The sequence below is a fragment of the Lutra lutra genome, chromosome 5 (genome assembly GCF_902655055.1).
Source record: "Lutra lutra chromosome 5, mLutLut1.2, whole genome shotgun sequence".
Lineage (NCBI taxonomy): Eukaryota > Metazoa > Chordata > Mammalia > Carnivora > Mustelidae > Lutra > Lutra lutra.
The window spans coordinates 81,245,198-81,268,089 of NC_062282.1; the positions used below are offsets into that span (position 1 = coordinate 81,245,198).

Below are 22,892 nucleotides of genomic sequence, written 5' to 3' on the forward strand. Positions count from 1 at the left end.
GATCGAGTCCCTCATCGGGCTCTCTGCTCAGCAGGGAGCCTGCTTCCCTTCCTCTCTCTCTGCCTGCCTCTTTGCCTACTTGTGATCTCTCTCTGTCAAATAAATAAATAAAATCTTAAAAAAAAATAAAAATAAAAAAATAAAAAACTTTAAAAATGTTCACACTATTTTTGTGAATTTTACTGTTTGTCTTTATCGTGCAGTGCCTGTTTTACATGTAAACAGAAGATAAACTGACTTGCATGTGGAATCACTAAAATCACATAATTCATATTATATAGCTCAGATGCCTGTTCATTTTGTTCTTACTAGAAAGTTGGAAGCACTACACAAGCTAACTCATCTGTGTGTATGTGTTTGCAGATCTTTTTTTTTTTGAGGTATAATTGACATAACAACATCAGTTTCAGATGTACACCGTGATGATTTGGTATTTGTACGTATTGTGAAATGATCACCACAATAAGGCTAGTTAACATCTGTCACCGTACATAGTTAATTTTTTTCCCTCGTGATGACAACTTGCGAGATCTATTAGCAGCTTTCAAGTATGCAGTACAGTATTATTAAATGTAGTCACCATGCTGTACTTCACATCCTGTGATTTATAATGTGAAATTTGTACCTTTTGACCACCTTCACCCATTTTGTCCACTCCTTCCCCTGCCTCTGGCATCACCCATCTCTTCTGTACTATGACCTTGTGTTGTTGTTGTTTGTTGTTTTGTTTTGTTTTGATTTGTATTCCATGCATAAGTGAGACTTACATTGTTTTCCTCTATCTGATTATTTCACTTAGCATAATGCCCTCAGGGTTGATCCATGTTGTCACAAATGGCAGGATTTCATTATTTTTTTCTGGCCAAATAATATTCCTATACACCGCCCCCCAACACACCACATTTTCTGTTTTCTTTATTCATTCATCCATGGATAGGCACTGATTTTCCTGTCTTGTCTATTGTAAACAAAGCTGCAGTGAACATAGGGATATACGTATCTTCTCAAATTAGTGTTTTTTTTTTGTTTTTTTTTTTCCCCTTCAGAGAGATGCTCAGAAGTGGGCTTGCTGGATCCTCTGGTAGTTCTATTTTTACCTTTTTGAAGCACTTGCATAGCGTTTTCCATAGTGGTTTTATCTGTTTACATTTCCACTGACAGTGTAGAGGGTTCTCTCTTGTTCCACATCCTTGCCAAACTTGTTTTAATTTGCATTTTCCTGGTGATGGGTGATGTTGAATACCTTTTCTTGTACCCATTGGCCTTCTGTATGTCATTGGAAAAATGTCCATTTAGATCCCTCAGTCTTTTTTTTTTCCCCTTTTTTTTTTTGTTTTTTTGTTGTTGTTGTTGTTGTTGCAAGAGTCTAGCCCCTTATATAGGATTTGCAAATATTTTGTTCCATTCATTGGGTTGCCTTCTCATTTTTTTAATGGATTCCTTTGCTGTATAGAAACTTTTTACTTTGATGTAGTCCCCCTTGTTTACTTTTTACTTCTTTTTGCCTTTGCTTTTCATGTCAAATCCAGAAAATCATCACCAAGACTTATGTCAAGGGGACTCCTCTGGAGTTTTATGGTTTCAGGTCTTCAAGTCTTTAATCCATTTGGAGGTGATTTTTGTGTGTAGTGTGAGATTGTGGTCCAGTTTCATCCTTTCATTCTTTCATTCATATGGCTGTTCAGTTTTCCCAATACCATTTTTTGAAGACTTTTTTTCCTACATTGTATATTCTTGGTTCCTTTGTCAAAAATTGATCTACCATCTATGTGTGGGTCTATTTCTGGGCTCTCTGTTCTGTTCCATTGGTTTGTACATCTATTTTAATGCCAAAAGCATACTGTTTTCATTACTATAGCTTTGTATAGTAGTTCTTGATTAGAGCAGGATGCCGCCAGCTTTTTTCCTTCTCAAGATTACTTTGGCTGTTGGGGGTCTTTTGTAGTTCCATACAGATTTTAAGATAGCTTTTTCTGTTTCTGTGAAAACGCCCTAATTCAGCTGTTTTTGTTTCATGTCTTCAAAATCAAACATTTTACGAATGTTCTCTACCTTACTGATGAGTAAGGAAGGACCTGAAGGAGCAAGGGTGTGTGGATTGCTATATCTTTCCCTGCGTTGTGTGGTTGACTTAACCAGGGAAATAACATGAGTAAGAAAGGCTATGGCAGGGTCCCTTGGTCATTCATATTTCTTAGAATGCCGCCTTTCTGCATTTGCTAAGTTTTGATTTGGAAGGAAAACATGAGCTCTTGAGCCTGTCAGCATTCCCACTTACTCAGTTACAGACGTGACACACATACCTTGTACTTGGTTTTAGTCTAGCTCAACATTCATACATCATGGGTCCACCAGAGTTCTGGACTCCTTGGGCATTGCAAACACCATATGTACCTGATGCTGCAAGGGGCCCTGGTGGACACGCATATTGGAGATCTCTGCTGTGCTTTTCCCACCAGACTTCACTTACAAAACACAAGTTCAGAGATACAATTTTAAATGTTAAGGTGGTGGAAGGATAGCATTAAGCCAAGTGGCCCTTTTCAGTGTGGGTTCCAGTGTGACTGCATAGGTTGCATGTCCACAGAGCGATAGTCCTCTCTCTCAGATGCCTGGGAGCCTGTATCCTGGATTCACTTGAGTCTGTATCAGGTTTACTTTTTGCATGCTCAATTGGAGAAGATTAAAGGTTAGATTCTTATTGGCAGCACTGGCCCAGGCCTGCGGTCCAGGAGTGCTTGGCTTCTCACGCGCTGCAGGCGGCTCTCACTTCTTTGGGAAGCATGGATTCCGGATGGGTTTCTAGGCAGACAGCACGAGGGTCATTCATCAGCTCCTCGTGCCATAAGCAGTGTCTGTACAAATCAGGCCCTAAAGAGTGCTGCCTTCCGAGGTGCTCATGTGGGCTTTGGAAGAAGACACATGATTAAGAACATTTTTGGAAAAAGCCTAAGTATTCAGCATTTATGATTTTTAAATTGAATTACGGTGTTCCCTCCTCCCACCTCTACTGTCACTTAGATTTCTTCTTCTACAGGCATTAATCGCCTGCTTTGGGAACATTTGTAAACCTATTGTCAGGAACTAGAAGTTCTGGCTTGTTCCTTGCCGCTCTACCTTTGTAATCAGGAGAGGTTCCATTATTGGTTTGTGGTACTAGATGTTCCGAGGGCTTAGATAGTAGCGGTTCTCTTACTTGAGCATGCATAAGAATTACCTGTGAGCCCAAATTCCTGGGCCCCAGCCTCAGAATTTTGATGGAGGTGGCTGGGATATGCTTCCAAGGCAGGTCTGTCATCGTTGATGTTCAGTGTATTTGGAGACACATTAATCTGACCTGTCAAATCCTGTGATGGTGTGGAGCATGGGGATTCTCTGAGAACTAGCTGAAGCCCAATTTCTTATCTGACTGGGGCAAAGCTGGTACGGAGGCAACATAGTAGGGAACCTGGGCTTTTCTTGGGAAGTGTGTGGAGGGCAGTTGTTGCCCACCTGAACCTCACTGCCTGGTCCTAGGAACAGCACAGCCTCCCCTAGGTGCAGCAGGAGAGTGGCACATTAAACAGGGGATAAAAGAAAGTGAAACTAATCTCTGAGGATGTTATTAGGTGTGGCTCTGTTCAGAATCACTATGTGCTTCCCCCCACCCTTCAGGAAACGTTTATTTAATCCATGGGGAGACAGGCAGTTTTTCCTTTTTAAATGGAACTTATTCTGATGCTGAGGAGTGGCTGCCCTACCTCCTGTGGTATTAGTGGGAACATTTGAACTGTGCCTGAGCAATAGATGGATTCCATTTAGATCATAGTAATGGTGAGAGGTCAGCAAGGTAGGGGAGTGTAAAGGTGGTAGGAGGCCAAGTGGCTGTCCTCTGATTTTTATACAGAAATAAATCACCCTACATATTAGTTATTACATTCTTGAGTAATCCCGAGTACTATTAATATCTATTGTTGTTGTTTGTTTGTTTTTTTGAGTGCTTGCTGCAGGCTGGGTGCTAAGCACTTCTGAGCATCATCTCTTTACACACAGGACCCCCCCCCCCCCCCCGCCCCCCGCCCCTGGCCATGATTTCATGCAGGTGGAAATAACTATAGAGACATTATAGATGGCTGAGGGGAGATTTTGAGTTTACTCATTATTCTAGGCTTGATTGGCTGGAGGAAGGCCTCTCTTTACTCGCAGTGCCTTGTCTTGCTTTGGCTATGCTCACATTCATCTTAGCTGTTGAGAGCAGCTGGAGGTGGATCTGATGTTGTGCATTATTTCAGGGTTCTGCTCTTTGGGATTTTCTTGTTAACAGAAATTGTTGTTTACATTTGAATGTAATTTAAGACCAGATTCTTTGGGCGGGGTTTTTGGTTTTGCTTCTCTTCTCTTTTCTTTTCCTTTCTTTTCTTTGCTAGAAAAGTGTCAGGGATTAGTGGAAGCTGATGGGTCTTGACTTCCTTTTTCCTGCTTTTCTTGTGAAATTCTTGCTTGCCTGAATGTGTTCAGAGTGATTGTGATTGTGCAGATGCTGGAAGAGGCAAACCTGGGGGTGCGGTAAGGCCTAAGTTCTAGATCTTCCAGATGTTGGGTTTTTGCTTCACAATTCCAGCTTTAATCTCAAGACCTTGGAACAGGAATATCTGCATCCCGGGTGATCTGTGGAGAATTGGGCTTGGAAATCCATTATCAGCCTGGATGGACTCTTTTGCGATACCTCATTTTTCACTCAAGAGCTTCATGGTCCCTTTGGTAAATCCCTCAAGTCTTTTCTAAGGGAGCAGTATTCATTTTCCTTTTATTATATGCATGAAGAAAGGCACAGAAGGACAAAGTGCAGTCGCTTGATAACTCCCTGGTAGAAGTGGTAGCCCTCAGAGCTGTCCCTGAGGGGAAAAAAAGAAAAAAAAAAGAACTGTCCCTGAGGACAATTAACTGAGTTCTGGATTCCCATGTGGGTGCCTGGGCCTTGCATGCATGGACCTGGACAGGCAGGGCAGTTCTGTTCCAGTTTCTCATCTCTGTTTTTCTGGCTCCCTGTCCCGTCTTCATTTTATTGGCAAGACACCCTTCATCCCCACCTCCCCCACCCCCGCTTTTTTTCTTAAAATCCTCTTCCAAGAAAGTCTGGCTTTTGCTCTAAGTTTACTACCATAAATTTTGAGATGGTACACGTCACCCTCTTAATCTAATTGAGCCAGCACATCATTGTGAAGACATCATTTTATTTGGGGGTATTAGTTGCTATGGTTATTTGCTGAGACTAACAGAGTCTGTGTTCTCTCAGTTGGATTTTTGGAAACTGCTATCTGAGAATGACAGAGGTGTGCCTCACTGTAGGAATAGCCAGTGTATACGCTGACAATTAACACATTTTTTAAAAAGCACAGAAAAAATACTTTGGGTAGAATTTTTAGAGCTAGAAGGGACCTTAAAGATCACTGACCATCCTTCTGGTTTTCAAAGAGCTGTCCAAGGCTAAGGTGTTAATTTACTTTCCCTAGGTTCACAGGCATTGTTCCTGGGTGAGCAAGGACGCAGCCTGTTTCTGATTCTTACTCTAGCTCCCATTCTGTTTTTTTGCGCAACAGTTGAAGTCCTTTCAAGGAATCCATTCTTCAAATATATACTGAGGTCTTGTGTTTTCTAGGTGCTGGGCTTGGAAGGAGGAAAACACTGTGATCTTGACTCTCAGGGTCTCTGTTGGGAATTCCAGACCTTGACTTAGTGTGATGCCTGGACCAGCAACATTGGTATCACCTGGAAAACTTGTTTGAAATGCACACTCCCAGGCTTACCGAATCAGAATCAGCATTTTAACAAGATGACCTGGTCTTCAGGGCATATGTAAGTTTGAGAAGTGCTCCTCTAAGAGAGTAGGGCATTGTAGAAGCAGAAGCTAAGTCTTAGAGGCCCAGGCTGGGATCAGCTGCCCCTCCCTCATACTGTTCCTCTCTTCTATGTTGGCCATAATAGTAGTGCAATGTTGTTGAGCTAGAGGAAGCTCACATCCTCTGCCTGAGTTCTAGCTCTACCCCACCTGGACCCCCTGGTCTTTAAGTTTTAGTGTGACCTGCTCTTCCTGTAGACTCTTTGCTCTGACTCCTGTGATCTCTCCTTTACCCTTCCCCCTTTTTCCTAAGTGTGCCTATTTGAGAAGTGAAAAAACAAATACCACCTTCTCAGGAAGCTAGGCACTTCAGGCCCATGCATCCTGTAAAGCCCATTTATCTTGGATGTCTTGTTGGCATTCTGATTCTTTTTTACTTGGGGCTGGCCTCCTTTCCCACTTAATGGACAAGAAGGGTTTCATGATATCATTCTTAGCCTCAGTGCATTTAAGAGCCACCACTTAGGTTAATAAACTTTGCAAGCAGACAGTGCACACTACTTTCAGTTACTATTCAGATAAAAATAGTGTCATATCATCCAGGGTTTTTGCTTTTCGTTTTATCTACAAGGGGTAAAAAGAAATTCTAATTCTCTAGGTACTTTAGAGTTTTCCAAGGATCTGAGGAGAACCTTTAAGGACTCAAATGTATTTTCAGTATCTAGTTCATTAAGAAGGAGGTTACAGCTTTATCCCACTATCCACAGGTAGAGTGTTCCTATGAAACCTTTCCTAAGAGAGAATGGGATACAGTGAAGAAGCAATTACTATTAATTTACGTGGAAAAAGTTTTAAGCATCTTTGGTGCCCCAAAATAACTTCTCTCAGGCTTTTTGGGTACTTTCAGACATGTCTTGCCAACGGCTGCACAAAATCAATTGAGATAAAACACAGATGCTCACAGACACAGTTCAAAGCTATGGCCGCTCTAGCCGCTCCAGGCACGGCTCACGGCACAGCAAACACTGAACACTATTTTCCCTTTCCCCATGAACGGAAAAATCCTTTTGGCTTTCTTTTGTTTAGTGAAAATGGGTACTAAGGGACATACTTCGTTAAAGTGGAGTGGTGTAAGTCGAACTTCAGAAAAACAGGATACCTGTATTTGGCAAGTTTCGTGAATTAATGAGACAAAAATTCCTTTATTCAGAAAGCTAACGAAGATTCTCATTTTGTTGATTCTCTTGTCTCCAACCTGCATTCAGCCAGCCTGTGCCTGTGTGGGAAGGAAAGAAAACCAGCATCTAGGGGCAGCCCTATGTTCTGCTCACATGTTTTCTTCCATTTAATTCCCACAACAAACCTGTGAGGGACTTATTACCCTCATAGTGACATAGACTCTTGGAAAGGTTGAGCCATTTTCCCAGTCCTAGAGCTGGTAATTGGCAGATCCAGGGTTTGAATCCATGTTTGTGAGTCCACACAGTACATACTCTTCTGAATTGACCTTGACACTGTGTGTGTGTGTGTGACGTTTACACTTGAACTGCATGGAAATACCCTTTCTTTTTTGCTCTTTCACTTGATCGGTCCCTCTTAAAATGGGGTTCTTTGTTTTAACCAAGCAAATCACTATTGTTTCTCTGGAGGGAGTTTTTCTTGTACTTACCCACTGTCTTAGAAGGTCTTGGAGCTTTATGCCAATGTGATTGTTCTGAATCCATTCCCTCAGTTCTCTGTGTCCTTGTTTTCTGCTTTGCGTCTTTGGGCCTCAGCGATGCGCATTTGGGGCTGGGCTCTTTTGGGCTTGAGGTTTCAGTATAGGTCTGATGCTGACTTAATCCTTCAAAATAGTGGTCCTTGATGAGCAAATGCTTTTTGAGGACCTATTCTGTGACAATAAGCTAGTCTGGAATTTCTTCATAAAAGATCACATCCTAGGACTTAAATTCCCCGTGTTCTTAAGAAGAACAGATAGGGGCACTTGGGTGGCTTAGTGGTGGGTTAAAGCCTCTGCCTTTGGCTCAGGTCATGATCCCAGGGTCCTGGGATTGAGCTCCACATTGGGTTCTCTTCTCCACGGGGAGCCTGCTTCCTGCTCTCTCTCTCTTTCTCTGCCTGCCTCTCTGCCTACTTGTGATCTCTGTCTGTCAAGTAAATAAATAAAATCTAAAAAAAAAAAAAAAGAACAGAAAATGTAGCCCTTTGAAGATACAGTTGTCTTAGTATATATCTTTGTATATTATTACCTGTCTGTAGTAGGGGTGTTACTGAGCCCTCATAATCCAGATGTGAACTTGGAGTTTTCAGTAGGGAGCAGAGTTTCTTTGAATCCCTCATTTTCTGGTTATCTCCTGGCTGACCTGTGGTCTTTGTATCCAGTGTCAAGGTTGAGAGGTTTCCTGTACCATGTAATCATCCCACAAGGAGAAAAGCCCCTTGACTGTGGGTGTATGTTTTTAGCAGTGAAGCAGGATGGGAAGTCAGAGTAGAAGTCCCAAAATGAAGTTCTGGGCCATAGTAAAAGTCATAATCAATGTTTAAGTTGATCTTGTCTTTCTTCTTTACAAAAATATGGTTATCATTTCTTTAGAGATGAAGTCTATATTCTTTAGCTTGGCATTCCAGTCCGTCCGTGATTCTAACCCCTTTTCCTAGTCTTACCTTCTTTCTATCAAGCAACTGCCTACTGTTTGATGCTGGGTTCTCTGCTTTTGCATTTCTTTGCATCCTGTTGCTACTTCTAGAATACCTTCTCATGCCTGTTTACCCTGCCCTGAACCTCCTCTAATTTCACTTTTTTAAATTAACATATAATGTATTGTTTCAAGGGTATAGGTCTGTGAATCATCAGTCTTAACCGATTTCACTTTTAAAGCTCTTTTCAAATGCTACTTCCTGTTCTTTTTTGGGGGGGGGGGCGGGGGGAGATTCCACCAATGGCCGGAACTAGAATAATAGCCTGCTTGCACTTCTGTAGCTTTTCTGATCTGATCGCTCTGGCATGTTTTGCCTTAATTTGCAAATTTGTATACAGTAGTCCTTCTCCCCCTCCCCCCATCCACAAGGGATATGTTCCAAGATCCCCAGTGGATGCCTTGAAACCACAGATAGCATTGAAACCTGTATGTACTATTTGTTTTTTCCCCATGCATTTAGATTACACATACATACCAATGATAAAGTTTAATTTTTAAATCAGGCACAGTGAGATATTAATAACAATAATTACAAATACAGTAAAACAGTTAAAACAATACATTGTAATGAAAGTTACGTGAATGTGGACTGTGTCTCAAAATATCTTAGTGTCCTCACCCTTCTTGTGATGATGTGAGATGATAAAATGCCCACGTGATGAGATGACATGAAGTGAATGACGTAGGCATTGTGACATAGCATTAGGTTACTACTGACCTTCTGACATTAAGGCAGAAGGAGAGTCATCTGCTTATGAACTGAGGAGGATGGCAGGCAACTGAAATCACAGGTAAGGGAGCACTTATTGTACCCAGATGAGGTCCTTCTAACTTACATCCTCCTAAAGGATATGGAATGTGTATGTATAGTTCTTTGATTTCTTTGAGTACATTGATAGAGGAGTCTCAAATATTTGAGTCTCAAATATAGTAGTTGAGTGTTTTGGAGTCACAGAGACCAGGTTTCTTATATTACCATTCATTAGCTATGTGACCATGGCATATTATTTAATCTCTGAATCTGTTTCCCCATCTGCTAAATAGGAATGATAATTCCTATTCATAGGATGATTGTGAGGACAAAATGAGTTAAAGTACTCATAATAAGTACATAATAAAGTACCCCATAAATAAAGTACACAATTATATAAAAATAAAGTACATAATAAGTCCCCATAAGTGAATGCAAAATGTGTTTACACTTATTTTGATGTAGTCAAAGATGAGTTTGGGTCTCCCATATTATTCTTTTTTTTTTTTTTTTTTAGATTTTATTTATTTATTTGTCAGGGAGAGAGAGCAAGCACAGGCAGACAGAGGCAGAGGGAGAAGCAGACTCCCCGACGAGCAAGGAGCCCGATGTGGGACTCGATCCCGCTGGGATCATGACCTGAGCCGAAGGCAGCCTCTCAACCAACTGAGCCACCCAGGCGTCCCTCCCATATTATTCTTGAAGGATGTTTCCATGTAAATAGAATTAGAAATCTTATCTGGAAAAGGGTGAAGCCCCTTTCTTCTATTGAATTTCATTTTAAAAATCAACTTGGAAAATTTCTTTAGCCTTAGTGCTCTGGTTGGAAAAGCAAATTCTCCAGAGTCTGTGTTGGCTATGGCCTCATTTAGGAAATAGAATTTTAGGGAAATGGCCTCAGGAAAAGCACATGGATGTATAATCAGGATGCACATGATGTGGTGGTTGATGTGCCTGGTGGGCATATCATCCTCAGGTGACACGAATGGTCTTCTGAGTCTGCTCCCACCAGATCTGAAAGAATGTAAGAGACGTGCTGGCAGTGACTTCATCCCTCGAACCCTTTCTCTCCATGTCTCAGGCTTGAATGAGTAAGATGAACAAGAACACTCTAATGTATTAGGGCATTTCTTCCCCATGGATGCCAGGGCCCCTCTCTCCATTGCTGATTGAGTGCCCACTGGACATTTCCCTTCTCGGCTGGGTGTGTTCATCAGCAGGACATGGTCTGTGCCCAGCACTACATTTGAGGCTGGCTTTGTCATTTCTCTTTGGGTTATTAGCCACCTTTCCCTGATACAGTCCTTCGCCACCTAGTGGCCATAGGTTAAGACTGCATCACAGAAACTAGATGAATGCTATGGGGGTCATTTGTTCGACTGTCAGATTTGAACACTGTCTCTTTCTGCTCCTGAAGTGCAGGGTTTCAGGCTGTAGAAGAACAAAGGAACAACACTTGCTTTTCTTACAGTTAGGCAGTGGCACTAGGTTTGAAATGCCACTTGCAGACTGGGAAATGCCTGTCCCCAAGCATGGTTTCTGATAGGATATATTTTCAGCTGGCCCAGGTATGGGCAAAAAGAGAAGTGTCTCTGGAACTTTACCTTTGTCTGTTTTAGCTCCTGGCTTGGGGACAGCCTGGGGCTGAAAGGGCATACATGGTTGTGGCCAACACCAGACTTTTTTTTTTTTTTTTAAAGATTTTATTTATTTGACAGAGATCACAAGTAGGCAGAGAGGCAGGCAGAGAGAGAGAGAGGAAGGGAATCAGGCTCCCTGCTGAGCAGAGAGCCCCATGGCCCCCCCCGGGCTTGATCCCAGGACGCTGGGATCATGACCAGAGCCGAAGGCAGAGGCTTTAACGCCCTGAGCCACCCAGGCGCCCCACCAGACATGTTTATAGCCCATTTCTCCTGGTCTCTTGGTTATAGAGAAGGTTTTACTCCATATGCCTCCTGGTGGCTCTTGCTACAGCTCTGTGGGAATCTTCCTCAACAGACAACATTAGGGGAGGTGGTTTTATGTTAACAGAAAGCATATTCCTATATATACAAGCTTCAGCCAGACTTACCTGAGTTTGAAATTCCTTCAATATATATCTAATCAACTTTTTTTTCCCCCCAAAATGAATTATATAATCGGGAATTTCACCTTTGATGAGTGTAGGGAGCTAGTAAAGTGCCCGGCTTCCCCTCAGCACATCAGTCAGGTGATGTGCTAGCTTGTGAGGACGTAGTGGTGAGCATGAAGAGACACAGTTCTCACCCTTCAGGAATTTACTAGTTGGGGAGGTGCTAATAGAATTACCACCTGAACAATATAAAATTGCTATGAAGAAGGAGGTACAAAAAAAAAAAGAGGTGCATAGGACTTAGAGTGAGGGGAGGGGAGGAGTTGGCCTGGTTACAGAAGTCAGAGTAGGCTTTTTAGTGGACTGAACTTCTAAGGACTGCAGGATGAGCAGGATGTTCAAGGAGCTGGCTCCAGAAAGGGAGCTGGGGAACTAGGCCCTGCAGGGCCTCTCAGACTTTGGGAGGGACTTTAATCTTGGTTTTTAGAACTCTGGGAGCCCTTTGCAGGATTCACTATTGGAGCTGACATGACTGAGGGGAGAACTGATTGAAAGAACAAAAGTGGGTTTGGGGGACCAGAGCAGAGGCAGTTGCAGTTACCCAGGCAAATGGGGGCATTTGATTTAGGGGTTGCTGATAGTGATAGGGATGTGTGAATAGAACTGAGATGCTTAGGAGGCAAGACAGACACACTCGGGAAGGATACCGTGCTACCAGGGGTGATGATACGAGGGTGTGTGACTTTGACTTGTGTGACAGGACAGATGGTGTCCCCCTTTGCCAAACTGGGGATGCAGGAAGAGGTCCTTGGTTGGCTGTTTTTTGAGAAGATAGGAGAGGAGAGAGAGTTTGATTTAGAGAGTGGTAAGTTTACCTGAGAATGGGAGTTGCAGCCAAGCTGCAGTCTTGGGGACTCATGTCCATGTTCCAGCCCTCACTATGGGTCCTCTTATTGTGCCATCTCAAATGTTCCATCTGTAAGCCAACATCTGTGGCTCTGCCCACTCAGATCAGTACAACATGTCTTGAGGGCCGCCTCGTCTGGGCCTGTGTCAGGCACTTACTATACGTTAGGCCAGGGAACCAACCACTCATGCATGGTTCTGGAATCATTCCAAATACAAGGTGATCAGGCACAGAGAGTAAGTGTAATTGACTTTCAGAGAAGGGAAGGATTAGCTAGGATTGAGGACTTCAATGTTTATGCTTTAAGCAGCCAACAGGCCATTTTTGTCATAATACTTACCTTGGCAGCTGGACTTCATTAACTGTAATCAGTTTCTAAATCCAGGGAGATGTGACCAAGGAGTAAAAAAAGTTTATGGATAGTTATGTATTTGGAGATCAAAGAAAGGTAAGAGATGCATGAAATAAATGTAATAGTGAGGTTACCTTGAGTCTTTGAGCATGGTATGTTTGTTTGTGTGTGCACATAGATGTTAAATTTCCCCCCAAAAGAAAATGGGAATGGCTTGACTTGTGGTACTGAGGTAAAACTTGTGTAACCTAAAGTAGAGCCCAACTTAAAAAGCATCAACCTTCTTTTACTGAAAGAAGAATTGGTATTTAGGTTAAATTCTCTTAGCACTCTGTGCGATGAGTATCCAGGGGCAGAGCATGGGCATCCGCAGGAAGAGAAGGGCACTTCCCTCTGTTCCCCAGTCAGCAGACACCTTTGAGAGTGGTCCCTCAATGCCTAGACTTCTAGCTGCTTCTGCGTTGCTTAGCTGCCTGGTCTCTTCACCCAGAGGCAGAGGTGACTTAATTCTGTAAGGCAAATACTTGGCCTCCCCAGAAGCTGCCAGTTACGACTCCTGTCTGCTCTGGCCGGCATTCTGCCTTTCTAGCAACAGATGTTTCTGCATAGTAAATATCATTGACTTTTGGCGCCTTCCTCTATCTTGTACTGAACATGACACCGTGGGGTTATACAAACAGGGTGTCGTGAAGCTTGGCATGCTCTCAGCACCAGTACCAGCCTCTCTGCTTTCTGTACTCCTCTCACTGGTATGTGCATGTTAGATTCCTGTTGGGTCACAGTGAAAGCTCCAGAAAGAAATCTCCCTATAGCTGCGTGGCAGAGTTGATCGTCAACATAAGATTCTACTGGTCATTTGGGTTGAAGAAGACAAGAATCCGTGTGTTTTAGATGTTCTTTTTGATGTCTTCTTCATTGTCCCAAGTAACAGGGTTTTATCTTAACAGGGTGAGGCAGCATGGTGTATCCACATGCTACAAGGCTCTTGGCTGCCAGAGGCTGATAGAGTCCTAGATCCCCATGTTTGAGCTGTGTGCTCTTATGTCACTCCTCTACTTAGCTGAGTTCTCAGCATAGGTAGTCCTGCTTATCTTCTCTGGCTTTGTCATTGCAGGATTCACACATTAGGGAAGAAGAGCCCAGCCTTGCCTAGACCTGAAGCTGACAGCATAAAGAGTGCTTGTGTAGTGTGTCTCCCTGGGTCTTCTGACAATCTGATGACCTAGGTGGGGCTGACAACTTATGTCAGGTGAAGCGAATAAGAAGTTAGGCCTAACCTAGGGGTAGTTACACTTCTAGGAAATAGTGGAGCTAAAATTTGAACCCAGGAGCCAGGTGAGGTTGGGGTGAGGTCAAGGGGCTAGGGAGGGGGCTGACCAGCCTACAACCAGGACCCATGCAAGGCAAATATAAAAGCGGAGGTTCTTCAAAGCAAGCTTGAGGGATGCCTGGGTGGCTCAGTCAATTAAGCATTTGCTTTTTGGCTCAGGTCGTGATTCCTGGGTCCTGGGATCAAGTCCCGCATCAGGCTCCTTGCTCAGTGGGGAGCATGCTTCTCCTTCTGCCTGCCTCCTCCCCTGCCTGTGCTTGCTCTCTGCTAAGTAAATAAAATCTTTTAAAAATATAGAATAAAACAAGCTTGAGCTGCTGTTCCAAAAACTGGGGAGTGGATACTGAACAAGCAAAATACCTGTTCTCCTCCTACACCTTTACCAAGATTTCTCTCTCAGGCATGAGCCATTCAAGCCCATGGTGATTTCCTTTGCAGATATCAATAATTGGGATTTTTAGTCTATCTAGCTGTGCTCACTGACCTATAACCCAGCATGGACTCCAGACTAGTACTCATTACCTAATTCTTTTGTCAGGGGGAGATGCCTCTTTATTAGCTTTGTGGGGCCCACATGACTTCTCAGGCTTATTTTGTGGTGGGGTGCGCTATGTGTCACTCAACAACGAAATAAGGTTACTTTCTGGTCATAAGCTAACAGTCTCTGCTCCAGGTGAAATGGGTCCTCCTATGAAAAGGCCCCACAAAGGCCCTGTTGTGCAGGATTATCCACTCCTTGATCCTCATTGGTAGCTGCTCCTGGCAGCATAGCTTCTCTGTGCGTGTTGGGAGGTTTCCCAAGCCTGCCTTAAGTTTCACCTTTCTTCCACCGTGTGGAGATGGTTGTCTAACTTGAGTCTTTCTTGCCTATGGAGGAGGCACAGAGGATTGTTAGGTGGATAGAGAAGCAACTCTAGTCTTACTCTTGGCTCAAGCCTTTCTTTGTGATTTCTGATCAGAACATTCTGACTCCAGTGAGACCGAGCACAGCCGTGCCCACATTCTATACCTGATACTCTTTGGCCTTCTTGGGGGCTTTGTCTTCCACTCTGAAAGGTGATTCTTCCTTTATTTTATCCTGCCTGCCCATGGCCTCCTGTCTTTCCTCCTCACAGTGTTCTGACTTTGAGATAAATCTGTTTCTTTCTTGACTTGCCAGGGAATGATTGGTATTCTTAGGGATATCTTCAGCTTGGGTGGCCAGTTTTAGGAGATGGCTGACTCCTCTGCCAGGATCTTTGGACTTTTTGCCTAGGACCATTGCATTAAAGTGACTGAACCAGGGAGAGACCGGAGAGTATTGGCTGGTGGCTCCTGGATTCTCCTTCTTCACTTCAAGTGTCTTCCTCTTTTGGTGCAGATCGGAGGGCCTTGCATAGGCCATGCTATCTTGGGATTCATGTCATGCAAGCCCACAGGAGGGTGGTTTTCGAGCAGGAGCCCCTGCTGTCTGTGTGGTAAGCCTGAGCCCCAAACCTGAGAACAGCAGGACTGCTTAGCCAGGCTCTTCCCCTGGCCCCTACTGCTTGGAGTAAGCTCTGGGATTGGTGAGCTGCACACCGGTGGTCAAATTTGTATACTGCCCTCCACACACATTATTCAGCATGCACTGAGCATGACGCACTGCCGGGTACACAGAGAGGAAACAAACAAAACCAAAAGATGGGGAAAAACATGACCCCCCACTTTAAGGAACACATCTGGGAACTAGAAAGGAGAAGAGCTGAAGCCCATGGATACTTTTGTTCCATTAGATTATGTTGATCTGTGAAGCCAGAATCCTCCCAACCTCCTCCCTATATCTCATTAAAGCCAGTGCATGTTGCCAGTTATGCCGCCTATTTCCCTCCTCTGGGAATTTGGACGTAATACCATTTCCCCTTCAATAAGGGAAACATCTATGAGGGTAATTTGAATGATTAGCCTAATCTGCAGGAAGGCTGCACATGGAATTAAGTTAAGCACATTTGTACCAAGCAGCTGTATCTGTCAGGCCACTTAAAGGTACCTGGGTGGTTTTATACCCTTAACAGAAGCTGAGGGTTCAGGAGGGATCATTGGCTTTTAATACTGCCTTAAATGAAAGCTTATTTTTTAGATTTGACAAGGGTTTCTAAGAACTTTCTTTATAGATAACATATGTGGGGTGTGTTTTTACCCCAACTCAGAACAGTGCCAGGGCTTTGTTCTTGTGGCAGTGGGGAACGCGATGACCCAGGGAAATGGTTCAGATGGGAATTTGTCATGCTGGCTGGCCATCATCCTCATGAGGGGGAGCCGAGAGGGTTGTGAGAATTCACGTGTGCTTGAGGCAGAATGAGGAGTCCAGGAGCTCCTGTGCCACGGGAATGGGGCACTTCCATGCTCTTTCTTCCCTCTCCCTACCCACTGCTGGACCACAGGGGAGGTCGGTGGCAGGCTGCTCTGACCCCCAGTTCTTCCTGGATTCCCACCTGTGACCAACGTATATGACAGGACTCAGTATGTGGCTTGAGGAATTAGAACTGGGACTGAAATGGTTAAAGCAAAGTAACAGAAATAGTAATTTTTCAAGCCAGTAAGAATTTCATGTTAGAAACAGCTGTTCAGTATTTTGAATTTACGTTGTGTTTGAAATAGCCTCAAGACCAAATCTAGCTGCTACATTAGAGGAAGGACTAAAACATTCAGCAAATGTGAAAATCAATTCACGTCAGTAATTCATATTTTTTACTCTTTTTCTTGCTAGATTTGTCTTTGGCGAAGAGGAAATTTGCTGATTCCTTAAATGAATTTAAATTTCAGTGCATAGGAGATGCAGAAACGGACGATGAAATGTGTATAGGTAAGTCATAACCATGTGTCTGATGAGTCACTGTACTTCATAACTGTCAGTGTTCTTACTGAGCCTTTTTCCTGTGATAGGAAGTATCTAAGTGTCATAAATTAAGAAGTCCACACTAACAGTGGAGGGGGCAGAATGTAGGGAGGGTCAGGGGCCAGGGGGCTATTCTGGGCTGCTTCTCAGAGTTCTGAGACCACTTCTCTCACCCTGGAGCCTGTAGGAGGCAGCTTGAAGGTTTGCAATGGGGTTCTTCTCTCCACCCTCCTGTAATGTTTTGCTTCTGGCTGTTTTTGTGACTTTTCTTTGCCCTGGTACTATAGAACTTAGAGCAAGACCAGAAGACAGGTAGATGAGGAAAGAATTACAGGTTGCAAATGATAGTTTGTGGGCTGAAATCAGAATACAACCATGTTTTCTTAGGCACTCATTTCTTAAAATTGAATTAACATATGAATCGACTTTGTGTAAAGTTCTGGTTTTCCATCTCTTTGAAAATTGGAGACTCTGATCAGCTGGCCCCACATTCAGGTCTGGCAGTTGTGGTATGGAGCTCCATAGCTGCCCCTGCCTTCAGATGGACAGAGGAGATTGCTGTCCAGCTCTCCTCCCCCTTTCTTTAACTAGAGGCTGAGGGAAGGGTTACTGTTGATTGCTGTACTGGTTCTCTTTTCTGCTTTTCTTTTACCTCCTGTGTCTTGCAGGTGGTGCTGAGCACAGAGGATTTGCAGTGTCAAGACACCTGTCTCTGACAGGGTCTAGTCATTGCCCTTGACTCTTCTTACATTGGGCATCTTGGTTAGCTCCAGGGGTGAGGAAGGATTGAAAAAGTTATCAAATGCTTATTGAATTCCTCTTGTCAAACAGAGTGCTAGGATCTGGGGTTGAGGGAAGCAGCTGGGAGATAGTGAGAGCAATGAAAATGCATTACTATAGTAACTTCTGGAGCTCCCAACATTTCATATATGTCCTGAATATCTTCAGGGCTATTGCACTTACTGCCCTTTGCCTTTGGGAATTATTCTGTTGAGGACTCTCCATGTCTGACCACCGTGCTGCATTTTTATAGTGTATTATATTCACAAGTGGCTTGAGGACTCAGGAAGAAGAATCCAAGGAGAAGCCAGAGATGTGGCTTGTATTGCAAGCTACATTGGTTCAGTTGTGGTATCAGAGGAAAGTTGATTTCTGACGCAGTCCCACAACCAAAGTTGAAGAGGTCAGATCCTGGGCAGGAAATCCTTCAACTCCTACGCAGAACTCTGCCCTTTTCAGTCTATAGTCTGGAAGCTGGCCAGCACCTCATCAGCCCAGGGTAGTCTCAGGAACAGGCAGGTCTTTGAAGGAAATCCTTTCCCAGCTAGAGTTCCAGGTGAAATTAACCTGCATTCGGGGGGTCATCCTGAATGGTTAATGATTAAAAGATAAGGGGAGCCTTGGGAAGCAATTGGCTTTAGGATTCTGCATGTGCCGAGGGATTTCAGTCCACAACATAATAGCTATACCTGGAAAGGCTCCCAAAGGCCCATTTCTCTATGTCCCTTTCATGGTACTTTGTCTTTTCCAGCAAGGTCTTTGCAGGAGTTTGCCACTGTCCTCAGGAATCTTGAAGATGAACGGATACGGATGGTGAGTATGGCTGGGCTGCTTTTGCTCCCATAAGTGTGATTATGTCAAGAGATTTGTTGTCAGTAGAACTGGGTTTGAGACCAGCCTCCACCACTTGAGTGTTTTGAGCTCTTGAGCAAGCCTCATCTTCTCATCTTTGCAGGGTTAGAAACATTTCACAAATGTTAAGGGATTAGTGTGGATAACGTTAGAACCACGTTGTTGGCCTCCCAAAGATTCACTGTAAGGTGCACCCATAAGTATGACTTACGGGTGGATCTTTTGAATTAATTAACTTTTGGGGGTCTCCAATTCCCTACAGGCAGAGTGGAAATGAAGGTGTCACACTCTGCTCCCTGCTTTCCTCATTTTGGTAAACTTATGCAAGAGCTTTTGAAGGGCACTCCTTCACTTTTTATTCTGAAATGCCTAATCCTAGTGCCTGCCCTCTAGTATGCACCCAGTATGTAGTGTATGGGCACAGAGTAAATGATGACATTTATAAGAGGTTCTTCCAAGGGAGGCACTGTGCAAAATCAAGAATCAAATGCTGATCTCCAGGTTCTTAAGAGATACCTCCTATATTCTCATTCTGATGTGGCTCAACATCAACAGATGAGGGATTCCGCATCTGTAAGTTCTTTTGCATCCTCTTCTTATCGCTGAGATACCAAGAATGAAGCCTGATTTTAAATCCCCCTGCAGGCTGCATGCTGGTTTGTCCCTGGAAGGCTTGCCCCTAAGCTAGCAGTGCTACTGAGGCCTAGGAAGAGTCTATCAATGAAGATTTTCCCACTCTTCCCATGCTAAAACTGATCATTTGAGACTAAGTCCACTATCTTAATCTGTGTAGATTGCCATAACAAAATGCCATGGGCTGGATGGCTTACACAGCAAATATTGATTTCTCAAAGTCGTGGAGACTGGGTAGTCCAAGATTAAGGAACCAACTGATTTGGTTCCTGGTGAGGACACTTTTCCTGGCTTACACATGGCCCCCTTCTTGCTGTGTCCTTAAATGGGAGGGAAAGGGGACGGAATGTTTCTTCAGTCTTTGCTTAGAATGGCTTTAATCCCATTGTGAGGATTCTACCCTGATGACCTAATTACCTTCCAAAGGCTTCATCTCCAGATAGTGTTACGCTGAAGGTATTAAAGGATAATATGAGGCATATCATATTTTTAAGATTTTATTTGAACAAAAATTGGTTCATATTGGACAGTACCAAACTAGAAATATTTAGGAAAGCTCTACTGACAGAACTATAGAGCAAATACTTTTATAGAGAACATATGGAAGTAGCAAGGAAATTACATGATGGGCTATATCGCAGGCTGTTGCCTTATTTGGGAAAGCCTAGTTGTTTCCATTTCTTAACCTTGAGGGATTTACAGCCTTGGGTTTTGGTTGGCTTACATAGGCTGTTAGACCATTAGAGTCTCTCTCTTTTTTTTTTTTTTTTAAGAATTTATTTATTTATTTGACAGAGAGAGAGAGATCACAAGCAGGCGGAGAGGCAGGCAGAGAGAGAGGGGAGGAAGCAGGCTCCCCGCAGAGCAGAGAGCCCGATGCGGGGCTCGATCCCAGGACTCTGAGATCACGACCTGAGCCGAAGGCAGCGGCCCAACCACTGAGCCACCCAGGCGCCCCATAGAGTCTCTTTTTTTAATTGATAGAGGTTAGGGCTTCCCCTTAAAAATTTTCAGGAGATGCTGCTCAGTCCATAGTCTTGACCAAGACATTATGTATGCACACATTGTAAATTTTAACCTGCATGATGACTCTGTGAGGTGGTACCTATAGCATCCCAGTATCTAGATAAAGATCTTGAGGTTTAGAATGATTAACATGCCCAAGATCACATAGTTAAAAACAGTCACAGTCTGGATTCAAACCCAAATTTGTGTTAGACCAAAGAATGGGGAAATTTCATTGAAATTCTCAATAGAGCAGAAGCTCTCACCTTCTGCCCTGCACAGAAAGACAGAAATAGTGTCTCTCTGTTTTCCTTGATTGCTCATTTTTGGGCGCTTGAACCAGAATCCGGAGGCTGGTGGCTGCAGCAGGGTTGGTGGTGGGTGGAGGCAGGGGGAAGCTTGTGTGTTTGTGCATGTGCTACTGCCTGAGAAAGGGAAGTGATTCTTTGGAATCTGATTCTTGGCCTAGTCAGTATTTGTGGGTGGGGGGTGTGATAAGCAAATCAAGCTGAATACTGGACAGATTGCTGTGGCCTATGGTAAGAGAACAATGACTGGATTATACTCTTCAGTTTGCCTCTGCAATTTTATTATTAATGTCAGTGAACTGAGTTTCTGCTGTGTGCGTCTGAGTATCTAGCCGTTGCAAGCCCCTTCCGTACCTCATCAGCTGAGCTCAGCTTTGAAAAGCCACACATTTTTGGGAAGCCTTCTCTCAGTCCCTGGGGTATTTGGCCATGCTTTGTATTTTCTTAGTATCCAGCTCATGTCTCTGATTCTCCGTTTACCACATTGTGTCTGATAATCATTGCATGTGTCTGTCCCATGTTCTTAAAGGGCATAGAGTGGGCTTCTGTTCCCAGCATCAGTGTAGTGCTTGCAACTGGTGGAAATTACACAGTCCTAGAATCTTAGACCCAGAACAACCTTATTTCTCACTGTCTGTAGTCTTTCATTGGCCACATGGGAAAACTGAGGTCTGGTGAAGGCAAATAGCAAGCAGTAGAAGGACTGGGACAGGGTCTTGGGCATCCTGGTTCCCAGGTGAGTAGGTACTGCTTTTGTGTATTTAGCATCTCCTTAAGGCTAGATTCTCAATCATGGATGCCCATTGAAACAACTTGGGAAGTTTAAAGTATACTGATTCCTAGGATGAAGTACAGAGATTCTGATTTTATTGGTTTGAAGTGTAGCCTGGGCATTGGGATTTTTAGAAGCATCCCAGGTGAGCCTGACATGCAGCTTAGGGTGAAAATTAGTGGCTTAGGGGCTCAGCATACCACTGTGAGCTTCGGAGACTTACCCTTGATTTGTGGAAGTTTTAAACAAGTGAGCCCATTAAGCAACATCAAATAATAATAAAAATCAAACAAGTTAAACATTGCAACCCTCATGTTAAAATTCTCTCTTCCTAGATAAGTGCTCTCAAAATTGAGAAAAAAGCAAATGGCAATAAATTTGGAGACCTGCCACCTTTTATTCCTCCCATTGCTCAGTTAGTTCTTGGCTGTGTCCATCTTTGGCTTCTGGCATTTACTCTGTTGGTTTCATTGTGATGTATATGCATGTGATTTAGAAAAATAATGCTTTGTTGTATCAAGATTCCTGAAATAATTAATTGAGTGACAAGTGAGCAGTGAATGATTTAAAAGGAAAGATTGTAAAATATTTTACTGCCTTAGAATAGACCATAGATTCCTAGAGCTGGAACAATCCAGCCTAGTCATTTTGCAGATTAGGAAATTAGAGCCCAGAGAGGTTAAATACTTTGCCTGTGGTCACACAGTTGGCAGCTAGTCAAGAAATAATTCATTCATTCCTGTAGTCATTGAAAAATATTTGAGTGCTTCTTTGTTTCAGCACTCTTCTGTGTTTGGGGGGAAATGGTAGGCAAGTGAACTTTTTATGAGGTAGTGGTATATGTGTGTGTTTGCATAGTGGTAAATTAGAAAACTTTAGCTGGCCTACATCTTCTGAAGAAAACACTTGGTGGCGTGGTGAGAAGTTTCTTCGGAATATGCGGGTGATCATGGAAGGCCTTCTTAAAGTGGTGTCCTTTAAGCCAGTACCTCAATTAGAATAATAAATGAGTCATTCATGAGAGCATTTGGGGATCAAGCATGTGAGGGAATGTCTAAATGCAAAAGCCTGGAAATTGGACTAGTTTTGTGCATTTGAGGTGCATGGGGGTGATGGTATGGTTGACATCTAGGACCTGATGGAGTGAGTGGTGGGGGAGGTTGAGAGGTAGCCAGTGGTCTGGAGGCACAGATGTCCTGATTCTTGTACTGGTAGGAATACACAAAGTCAGACTTGGAAGGTTTTCATGCCACCCCACGTCCAAAGGTGTTTCTTGCTCTTAACCTAGACTCAGTGTTGATCTGCCTAAAATATATCTACCTAAATATAGCTTGGGTGAATGGGCATTCATAAGATATACCTGAAGCTGAAATTTAGATCCTACCCTGTCACCAGTTCCCTTCTGCCTTTACATGGTTGCTTATGTTTTTCAAATTACTTGTTTTTATTATTTTTAAGATTTTTAATTTATTCTTTAGAGAGTAAGTGAGGAAGAGCACAAGCAGTGGGGAGGGTCAGAGGGAGAGGGAGAAACAGACTGCGGGGCTTGATCCCAGGTCCCCGGGATCATGAGCTGAGCCACAGGCTGACACTTAACAAGCTGAGCCACCCAGGTGCCCCAGAGGTACTCATTTAAGAAAAAAAAAAAAAAAAGATTTTATTTATTTGAGATAGAGAAGGACTGGGGGAAAGGGCAGAGGGAGAGGAAGAAGCAGACTCTCCACTGAACAGGGAGTCCAATGTGGGGCTCAATCCGA

At 43.5% G+C, this 22,892-nt stretch overlaps 1 protein-coding gene across 8 annotated transcripts in view; it reads left to right on the plus strand.

Moving 5' to 3' along the window:
* ARHGAP26 (Rho GTPase activating protein 26) overlaps window positions 1-22,892 on the plus strand; it is a 445,619-nt gene that overhangs the window by 89,189 nt on the left and 333,538 nt on the right. For 7 of the 8 annotated variants that reach the window (XR_007127482.1, XR_007127483.1, XR_007127484.1 and 4 more), the window contains exons 2-3: window positions 16,657-16,752; window positions 18,317-18,378. Coding sequence is in view for 5 of the 8 variants with exons in the window: in XM_047730366.1 (XP_047586322.1) it covers window positions 16,657-16,752; window positions 18,317-18,378 (158 nt within the window). In the remaining 3 variants the exon portion in view is untranslated. Of the gene's footprint in view, window positions 1-9,178; window positions 9,309-16,656; window positions 16,753-18,316; window positions 18,379-22,892 lie in introns of those variants that run through there. The other variant, XM_047730369.1, reaches the window with a different exon arrangement.